At 40.6% G+C, this 10898-nt stretch overlaps 1 protein-coding gene across 2 annotated transcripts in view; it reads left to right on the forward strand.

Annotated features, from left to right (window-relative positions):
• FBXO11 (F-box protein 11) overlaps positions 1–10898 on the forward strand; it is a 67800-nt gene that overhangs the window by 55536 nt on the left and 1366 nt on the right. For both annotated transcript variants that reach the window (XM_028725020.2, XM_077926715.1), the window contains exons 12-22: positions 367–584; positions 1263–1348; positions 1437–1531; positions 2547–2669; positions 4458–4543; positions 6590–6666; positions 6760–6903; positions 7426–7536; positions 9724–9831; positions 10552–10660; positions 10757–10855. In XM_028725020.2, the coding sequence (XP_028580853.1) occupies positions 367–584; positions 1263–1348; positions 1437–1531; positions 2547–2669; positions 4458–4543; positions 6590–6666; positions 6760–6903; positions 7426–7536; positions 9724–9831; positions 10552–10660; positions 10757–10855 (1256 nt within the window). The remainder of the gene's footprint in view (positions 1–366; positions 585–1262; positions 1349–1436; positions 1532–2546; positions 2670–4457; positions 4544–6589; positions 6667–6759; positions 6904–7425; positions 7537–9723; positions 9832–10551; positions 10661–10756; positions 10856–10898) is intronic.

The following is a 10898-nucleotide window of genomic DNA, read 5'->3' on the forward strand; positions in this document are numbered from 1 at the left end:
AAAAAACAACAACTGGGGACATGAGGTTGGAAAAGTCTGTGCTAAATCATAGTTTGTGGTTATGTTACACTTAAACAATGTGCTAGTATTATGTCCAACTCTGCAACCGAAGAAATAGGCCTGTTTTCTAGTGCAATACTTGAAGTGCTTTTACAGTTGTTCAGATGGAGCATGTAGTCCTGACTCTTAAAAATTACTCTGTAAGCCAAGATGAGCACTTGCAGTTTTAAAGAAATAATAGAACAGTCTAAATGTATTTTTGCGCAGTACCATCTTTATTATAATGTCAGGTAGCTGGGAGCGGGAGGAAAGACACCCAACCAATTATATTTCCTTACCACTCCCCATTTTCTTCCTTGTTTTCAGGGTTATTTTGAAAGCTGCAACATACATAGAAATAGAATAGCAGGTTTTGAAGTGAAAGCTTATGCCAACCCTACGGTAGTTCGTTGTGAAATCCACCATGGTCAAACTGGAGGAATCTATGTTCATGAAAAAGGAAGAGGACAATTTATAGAAAATAAGATCTATGCAAACAATTTTGCAGGTGTATGGATTACTTCAAACAGTGACCCAACAATAAGGTACCTGTCTTTATTTTGGCCTAGATTCTCAAGCCCTTGGACAGAAGTGGGGACTGGCCCACCCTCTGTGGTCCATTTTTGACAAATGGGTAGCGTCACCACCTGTCAGTCACCTGGTATCATATGACATCAGGTAATTCAACTTCAATTGAAGAATCAGTAGTGCACTCTTTAAGTGCGCTCTGGATTCTTCTTCTGTAGCCCCAGCTTGAATTCAAGCTGTGGCTACCAAAGATTTCAGCCAAAAGAAGAATTCAAGTCTTATTTTTTGCTAGGGATTGGCTCCACTTGAGAGTTCTGACCCTATTCAGCAGGTCCTGCATTTGGAATCAAATTTAGAAGGCACCAAATGCAAGTCCTGCATTCGGAGGAAATATCAGAGGCTCATCAAAGGAAACATGGATGGCATTGTAGTGTGTGTTGCCACTGATATTTGAGGATCATCTGATTTCTAAGCTATCATGCAAGTCCAGCCCCGTAAGCTTTCTAGATGGGGACTACCTGGGAACGTCATAGAAACCATTCTAAGCTGTTAGAGTGAAGAACAGTGTTATGTGTAATAAAAATGAATTAGTCTTCCATTTAGAAGTCACAGTTCTGTGTATACTGTACAGCGTATGTACATTTAGATTATGTGGTGCTTGACAACTTCTGTTTTCTCTGGCGTTTGCACCTTAGGGGTAATGCAATTTTCAATGGGAATCAAGGTGGAGTCTACATATTTGGTGATGGAAGAGGCCTTATTGAAGGAAATGACATATATGGTAAAAAAATGAATATTTGCTTTGCTGCATTTGATACTCCTTGTGTCCTTGTGCCACATTTTTATTCATTCTTAACCTCTTTTAACAGGAAATGCATTAGCGGGGATACAGATTCGGACTAACAGTTGTCCCATTGTTCGACACAACAAGATTCATGATGGCCAACATGGCGGTATTTATGTGGTGAGCATCTCTGTGTGGTTTTGATGTGAACTCAGAAATATTTTCGCTGGAGCCCTTTTCAGGCATTCAAAATGTGGAATGTAAACATGTGGTTGGGGAAAGAACCTGGAAGGGAAAGCTTGTTAAACATATTAATCTGGTAGGGTTTTTTAAAAAAAATGTTTGCTTGAAAGTGTTGGCAGTTTGGCATCTTTAACCCCTAAACATTTGAAAACTTGTCTTGTGTTACTGGGACACTTTAAGTCTCACCAAAATAAAGAAGTCATGATTAGGCCACAAATTGAGGTTAGGGCCTGATTGTCAACCTGCATAAGTTAGATTGTTGATATTACACTTTTCTTTCTTATGCTATATATGAAAGCATTTAAAAGAGGGTTTTAAAAATTTATGGAGGGTAAGGCTATATTCTACCTCCACTGTCAGAGGCAATATGCCTCTATATCAGTTGCTGGGAGGTGCTGATGAGGAGAGAGTGTTGCACTTGGGACCTGCTTGCAGGCTTCACCTAGCATCTAGTGCTGGCTTCTGTGAGAACAGGATCCTGGACCAGATGGGCTTTCGGTCTGATCCAGCAGGGTGGTTCTTACATTCATATTTCCCAACATTGGCTAACTGTGATCTTGATAAATTAAAGCATTGAAGCAGATTCACTCTTTCTAATAGTTAACTAAGATGCAGAGTGCTGCCGAGATTGTAGGCAAAAACATGTCGTTAAGGAACTAGTGGTAAATATCTGCATGCTTAGCATGCAAACCACCTTTGAGGATTGCAAAAGTTAAAAAAAAAAAAAAACCTTTTAAAAAAATTAAGGGGTGATCCCCAAACACCTCAGTGAGGACTAAGCATGCTCAGTAACCACCGGATGGTGAGTTACAGTTGGAAAAGAAAAATTAGCTGGCTACAAAGAGAGTTGAAGGAACAGGGCTGCAGCTGACAAAGGAGGTAGGAACATTTAAAAATAAACCTTTTTTTTGCAGGTCCTGCTTTTGTTTACCAGTTTTTGTTTTGCTTTCAGCATGAAAAAGGCCAAGGTGTGATTGAAGAAAACGAAGTTTACAGTAATACCTTGGCTGGAGTCTGGGTGACAACAGGAAGCACGCCAGTGCTGAGAAGAAATAGAATACATAGTGGTAAACAGGTACGTCCCACCTTACTATGTGGTTGGCAGTAATACTGATTTCAAACTCTTTACCAGATGGCTGGATTTTTTTTTTTTTTTAATGTGAAATTTAAAGAAATAACATTTGGATTTTTTGCATTCCAAATTGCATGGTTTCTTAAAAAGTGAAAATACTATTGGTTGCATCCACTTAAGTCCTACTTAGAGCAGACTCATTGAAATAAATGTTCTTGAGTTAGTCAAGTCCATTCGTTTTGGTGGACTTTTGTCTTGAGTTTTACTTAATTGGATATTAGACAAAGACACTGTGAGTGAGTGATTCCCAGGTCCAAGTATTGGGGCTTAACCTGCTCTAGATATATTTGCACTCCCTCTGAAAGAACAGGCACACTGTTTAGAAGGCCTCTTGGAACCTTCTGCATCAGCCTCCATTGTGAAGAACACCTATGTCAACTGTGCCCTTTCCTAGACATAGATAGCTTGGCCTCTGTGACTCATGAACTGGTAGCCTAACATTTATACTCCTGTCATGCCCTGTGTGGAGCTTCTCTTACAACTGGTGTGGAGGCTGCAGCTGATGCAGGATGCTGCAGCCCACCTGGTGAGTGGGACTGCTTACCAGGTACATACCATGCCAGTGCTAAGGGACTTTGCCCTGTCTGCCTATTAGCCACTGAGCAAGTTTTAAGCTCTTGTTACTTAGATATAAAACCTTTAAAGACTCTGAACCAGGTCACCCAGAAAGGCTGGCTTCCCCTCCATTGCCCAGAAAGGACATTAAATTCAACAGGTGTGGAATCCTCCTATTCTTGACGCACCCTGGTGATTGGCTTGTGGTGACGCAGAGGGGGCTATTTCACAGGTGGCCGCAGTGTTATGGAGTGCACACTCTGCTGAAATGTGGCTGGCCCCATCTGTGTTGGCATTCTGGCTCCGGAAGATGCAGCTGTTTGGGGTTGTTTCATTGCATATTTCAATCATGGACATTTATTTTGTTTAATGGCATTGTTTGTGTATTTTAAATGTGGTGTATTTTCAATTCTGTATTTTAACAGTGTTGTGCAGTAGGTTATTTTTGTTTTGTAAACGGTTTAGAAACCATTTTGGCATTCAGCAGTATATGAATAGATATAACAATACAACCCAGTATTCTCTTAAGCCACTGTTAAGTAATGTGGATGTAAGCATGTTAGCTCTGCAGTTATTCACAATCTAAACTGAATTGGTGTCTGTATTAGATTCATGTTGAATGAGGATTTTCTTTCTAATTGAAAAACCAGTTTGATCATTTCTCAGATATGAATATTTACACTATGCCTCCCAAACACAGGCATTTCATTTTTACCTGATGAAAATAAACGGTTCTTGTTTGCTCAATAAGCAGAAAGGAGCAACGCTGGGAACAAGAAAAGAAAAGAAAAATCCCAGTGCGATGGTTCCTATATTCCCATATTTAACTTTACCAAGTCTCATGTATGGGATGCTGGTCATAATTATGAAAGACCCTGTATAGGAATATTTTAAGTACAATCTCTCTACAGGTTAAAAAAAGGGAAAGCATGCAAAATGTATACAGAGTAACAATACAGAGTGAGGCCTGGTTATAAAAATAAAAGTGTAAATAAAACTATTTTATCTGTTTTACTAGTAGTCAAATTTACACTATTGTCCAGGAAATACATGAAGTAGTATTAGTGAGATACTTGATTTAATCAACCTCTTTTCTTCCCAGTTTAAATCATGGCTTTAAATTGCCATGATAAAAAAATTAATTTACCATTTCCCAATGTCTCTTTAATGCTCCAGGTTGGTGTTTATTTCTATGACAATGGACATGGAGTGCTGGAGGACAATGATATCTATAACCATATGTACTCAGGGGTTCAAATCAGGTAAAGTATATCTTCATTTGTTTTGCTTCAAAATGTTTTTCATATATAAAGCAGTTGTCTAAAGTCAGTGAATTGTCAACTTTTCTCACCATCTTAACAATTGCACTACATATGTTACTTTAGATTTGGCTGTTTTCCTTTCCTGTCCACTGGCAAGATTATTATGTGGTAGCAGCTCTTATCTTGGGCTTGAAATTGTTGGAAGCGTCAGACCCATGTCTTTCAATGACTAGTTTTGTATTTGGCCTGGGAGACAGATTCTGTTCCAGGAGTGGAAAAGCAATTTCCTCTGAACTCCTAAGATGCCAGCACTGGAGTGGAGAGAGTCCAGTGCCCTGGCGAGGATACAAATCACCCTGTTCCTGGTCATCAGAATAATCATTTGATGAGAAGGGATGGTGTGATAATTAGCGTATTTTTCGCCCCATAGGACGCACCGTCCTATAGGACGCACCTAGTTTTTTGGGGGAAGAAATAAAGGGGGGAAAATTATTTCCCCCCCAGGCATGGGGCTGGCGTGGGGGAAGCCCGAGCTTCCCCCGACCCCAGCCCCGAGAACAGCCTGCTATCCGCAAGCCTAGGGAGCTGCGCCGGTCTCCCCAGGCTTGCGGAGAGCTGCGCGAAGCCTGGGCGCGCTCTTCAGCGCGCCCGAGGCTTCGGAATGCAGGTAGCTCTGCGCAACCTTTGGGAGCCTGGCGTGGCTTGGTGCCGGGCTCCCGAGGATTGCGCAGAGCTGCGGGAAGCCCGGGAGCGCAGGCAGCTCTGCGCAACCCTCCGGAGCCTGGCGTGGCTTCGCGCCAGGCTCCCGAGGGTTGCACAGAGCTTCCTGAAGCCTGGAGAGTGAGAGGGGTCGGTGCGCACCGACCCCTCTCGCTCACCAGGCTTCAGCGAAAGCCTGTATTCGCCCCATAGGATGCACACACATTTCCCCTTCATTTTTGGAGGGGGAAAAGTGCGTCCTATAGGGCGAAAAATACGGTAAGCTACCTCTGTGGGCATATAAGAGAGAATGAATGTTGGGTGGTCACACCTAGAGAGCTGGCCACGAGTGAGTGTAACCCCAAGCCAAGGAGGTTAGCAACCCCTGTTCTGATCTAACATTTGTCAAAGCTTTATTGGATGGCCTCAGAGTAAGTCCCTGTCTTTTATCTTCATTTTTCTATCTGCAAAATAGGAGTTCATTTTACAGAGTTCTTGGTTTTCATCAAAAAATTAAAACACACTTAGTTCACCAAGTGTGCCATATGAATTATATTTTCCCTTCCCTTTTAAACACAGTGAAGAATTGCAGGCTGATGAAAAAGAATGGCAAAGTCCTTCCGTGCACACAAGCAGTTTCTTAACTTTCATGATAGAGCATACTTGAAAGATTTTTTTTCATAGCTAAAAATACTCTTCAGTTTCTCAGCTTTTCAGGGTGTGGTATAGAGTCACTTTAGAACACGAGAGGTGCCATAAAAAATTAATTGTAGACATATAAGCCCCATTATATCCATTGTTCTTTATACTACTAGATGTTTTCAGATGATAGGTACACGAGGGCTGAGACTAAAAGGGTGGGGATGAGAGTGTTCACAATTATTTCCAGTAATATTGAAAAGGAGTGGGTAATATTATAAGGGTGTGGGAATGCTAGCCAAAAGAATTGCAGCTTAATTAAGAATTTAAGCTCCCCCTTCAGTATTTAAAAAATAAAATAAAAAGAAGAGAACATGTGGTGCAGCCATGTACATACTTTCAGAACCTTTATCTGCTAGAACATTACTTTGTGAGTCTGGATTTGGTTCATAGCATAGGAGAGATTCTTCATTCAGCTAAACAGGGATCTCGTGGTCTCAGGGATTGTTTTCTATACATGGTGAGAGGGGCAGGTATAGGAAGAAATGTATGAGTGCCTGGCGTACTCTAGGCTTATCATGCAGGTACTTAAATCTTTCTTGATTGTACAATGCTGATAATGCTTTTTAAATCATCAAATGTAGTTCATGTCACTTGTACAAAATAATAAGCTATTTCTGAGTAACCTCTTTGTTTGCTTATGTACAGAACTGGAAGCAACCCCAAAATTAGGCGCAACAAAATTTGGGGAGGCCAGAATGGTGGGATTCTTGTTTATAATTCTGGTAAGCTTCTCCTCTACTTCATTCTTACAATTTAAAATATGAGCCTGTTTCACCCTAATGCAAAATCTTGATGTTTTATTTTATGTTTGAAAGGGCTCGGCTTTATAGAAGACAATGAAATTTTTGATAACGCAATGGCTGGAGTTTGGATTAAGACAGACAGCAATCCCACATTAAGAAGAAACAAAATCCATGATGGAAGAGATGGAGGCATCTGTATATTTAATGGGGGCAGAGGTACTAGTCCACTCACTTTTATCATGTTTACTTTTAGCCAGAGTGATGCCTTTTAAAAATAAAATGAAGTCTCTGTTCTCTTTAATCAACTGTCACAGTGACCATATTTTGATCCTTTGGGAAGTTGTTTAGTCATATTTATATTTAATATAAAAATAGAGCTGTAATTCTCTATTTAGCCACCAAGAATATGTCTGCATTGCAGGATCAAAATTTCACTAGCTAAACTGTGGTCTTTTCTGAGAGTTCCAAATTGTGGTTGAAGAAAGAATATGTAAAACCCTTTCTTCCTGTTCATATAACCAAGCTACATTTTTGTAATTCAAATAGCTGTTGGAGTTCAGCTAATTCCCACTTTCTGCAGAAAACATTTATGTTAATATTTGAATATGTCTATATTCCACGTGTTAAAAAGCAATATATCTACCATCACCTCGAACAATTACTGTACTCAGTATTTATTTATTTTCTGTGCTTGTAAACAAAACAAATTTCAAACTGATTATTTTTGTTCTGTCTTAGGTCTCCTTGAAGAGAATGATATCTTTAGGAATGCACAAGCTGGGGTCCTTATCAGCACAAATAGTCATCCTGTGTTAAGAAAAAATAGAATATTTGATGGATTTGCTGCTGGTTTGTACTTAATTTATATTGTCTTTATCTCAGAATAGTGTTAAGACATCAGATCTAGGAGTGTTTCAGTCATTTGCAAATATTCTGATATTCCAAAATATCAGTGGTGGTTTTCTTTTTTCTCCCTTAAAAACTACTGGTTAGCCAGGCCACTCATGTTTTAAATAGCCAACATTTTGGATAGGAGGAAGAGAGGCCACATTTTGCCAGAAGTGAATTGATGAATTAGTAATTTAACAGGCAACTCTTTTCTTTCACTGTTGGAGATTTAGACTTTATTTAAATCATTTTGAAACCCCCTTAATATTTCAAAACTTTCATAAAAATGTAAAGTTTTGTGTCTGTTTTTCTTTAAAAGTTATAACTTCTCATACATTAGCGTATTTCTTCCTCCCCCCCACCTTAAACCATAGGTGATGTCAAGCATTTGTAAATAATGCATAGGCCTTGTTAGTTACATTTCATTTTTTCACTGTGCATTATAATTTATTTTTTACCAGTGGTGAAGGGACGCGGGTGGTGCTGTGGGTTAAACCACGGAGCCTAGGACTTGCCGATCAGAAGGTTGGCGGTTCGAATCCCCGCGACTGGGTGAGCTCCCATTGCTCGGTCCCTGGTCCTGCCAACCTAGCAGTTCAAAAGCATGTCAAAGTGCAAGTAGATAAATAGGTACCGCTCCGGCGGGAAGGTAAACGGCGTTTCCGTGTGCTGCTCTGGTTTCGCCAGAAGCGGCTTAGTCATGCTGGCCACATGACCCGGAAGCTGTCTGCGGACAAATACCGGCTCCATCGGCCTATAAAGCGAGATGAGCGCTGCAACCCCAGAGTCGGTCACGACTGGACCTAATGGTCAGGGGTCCCTTTACCTTTAAGGGCCATAGAAAAGCAGAATTTTTAGGAAGGATTGACTTCAAGGCAGCCTGTAATTTCTCATAGGACTGTAGTATCTGCCCAAGGTGTTATTCTACAAAGCACTCTCATTAATTATTGTTTGACCCATTTCTGGTCATCACTTTGCACAGCCCTCTGTGGCATAACAATAATAATAATGTCAAACATGGGAACATTGCCAGATCTGAGTGAAGAAAGCGTACTTCACCTCCATTGCTTCCTCTGTTTGTCATTCAGTGGAGTTGTTCCAAATAGCTATGGGCCTATACTTACAGGCTCTAGCGAGATGTTATGAGCATAAAATTTCTTGGATCTGGACTCCCCCTTTGGGGCAAGTGCTACAGAGGTGTAAGGAACACTTTTCTTGTCTGCTGTTGTTGGGTAGGTTTCAGTTGCTTTGGCCCGAGAACATGTACAGGGTGCTTTGTCAGTTTGTGCAGCTACTGTTAGCCTATAAAATCACGCAAGGAAGAGACAGTGGGTAGGGCCAGGCTAATAATTCATGCTTTGAGAGGTGGCGGTAAGACCATTCTTAAAGAAACCTGACTTACGTTTTAGGCCAGCGGCAGATGTCTCCTTGAGAGGGTGGTTGTCAACCAGATCCAGGTACTTTTGAAGGAGACTCATTTTTCTAAGTCCAGTTCAATCAAGATTCAGACCTGCCTTTGGCTCAGAAACTGCCTTGGTCGCCACCCTGTATGATGACTTATGTTGGGAGAGACAGAGAATGCAATGATCTTTGCATCTTTCAGTACCATCAGATTTTATAATCCTCCTGGAATAACCGGCTGAGTTGCAGATTGGGGGCACCATATTGCAGTGGTTCTGATTCTACTTGGACAGCCAGTTCCAGAATGTGGTCCTCAAAGGAGAGTGTTCGGCCCCAATTCTCCAGTATGGGAACTGATTCTGTTCCCCATGCTATTAAATATCTGCATGAAACTTCAGAGTGTGGGGTCATACAGGGTCTGTGGTAATTGACTTGAGGGCCAATAAACTGAAGCTTCATCTAAGACTGAGATGTTCCTAGGTGGTGGTTTTCCCATCTAGCTGAATAGTATGCAGCCAGCTCTAGATGAAAACTCCAAAGCGCTGTTATGAATTATTCTTTTATCATCATTCAAGTAGCAAGTAACTGAGGCAAATAGCATTTTAATACTTTAAGAGTGCAATTTCTGCTAATTAACTACTATACTATTTCTCTTTGGATAGTACCAGAAGAGTCAAAATAGTTGCAACAGTTAAATACGTAAAATCTCATTTTCCGCTAAACTAACCTTTCCCCCTCTAATTTAAGGTATTGAAATAACAAATCATGCAACTGCAACTTTAGAAGGCAATCAGATTTTCAATAACCGGTTTGGAGGTTTATTTCTAGCCTCTGGAGTCAATGTGACAATGAAAGGTATGTTGAATTATGCTCATTTGTAATTTGTAAGTTACTGAAACTCTTTATAAGGGATACTCAGTGAAAATGAAACCCCAAAAGCACCCTCACGTTTAGAAACTTGCTTTGACAGCTTCTAAATTAGCCATTTGTGATCGTTTTGGTAGCTCAATTTAAACAAACCTCTTCCGTGCAAAACTATTAATGTGTCTGACATACACACTTCCTAGCAGTGGCAATGTATTTTCTTAGTATTTGTTTTGTGTGAACAGCAGGTGCAGCAATATTGGTGAAGAGTAAGTAGTGTGTTAAAACTTGTACAGTTGTGCCCTGGATCCCGAACACCCTGGAACTCGGATGTTTTGGCTCCCAAACCCAGAAGTGATTGTTCCAGTTTGCAAACGTTCTTTTGGAACCCGAACATCCGACGGGGCTTCCGCAGCTTCTGATTGGCCACAGGAGCTTCCTGCGGCCAATCAGAAGCCGTGATTTGGTTTTCAAACGTTTTGGAAGTCAAATGGACTTCCCGAATGGGATTCCGTTTGACTTCTGAGGTACGGTATGACTGTACTGCAAAACTCTTCATCGTGCGTAAGCTTAAATCCTAAAGGGATCTTATTTCAGATCAAATCCAGCTGTTGAATCGGAGGTTTTCAGAGTCAAGCTATGGCTCATGCACTATAGAATGGCTCACTATGCCGCAGTAAACTGTTAAATCTGATCACTGTTTTGTTGCAGATAACAAAATAATGAACAATCAAGATGCCATAGAAAAAGCTGTCAGTAGAGGCCAATGTTTATATAAAATATCAAGTTACACCAGCTACCCCATGCATGATTTCTATAGGTAAGCAAGTATGGGATCTACTTTCCCCACAGCTTAATGTTGTTTGCATGTTTAAAAAAAATGGATCCGTTTTAAATTGTTAACATTGCATTTTAGATGTCACACTTGCAACACCACAGACCGCAACGCCATATGCGTAAACTGTATTAAGAAGTGCCATCAAGGACACGATGTGGAATTTATTAGGCATGATAGGTATGTTGACTAACCCTCGATTGAAAACGTAGTGCCACTTTTC

This window comes from Podarcis muralis, chromosome 3 (genome assembly GCF_964188315.1).
Source record: "Podarcis muralis chromosome 3, rPodMur119.hap1.1, whole genome shotgun sequence".
NCBI classification, from domain to species: Eukaryota; Metazoa; Chordata; class Lepidosauria; order Squamata; family Lacertidae; genus Podarcis; species Podarcis muralis.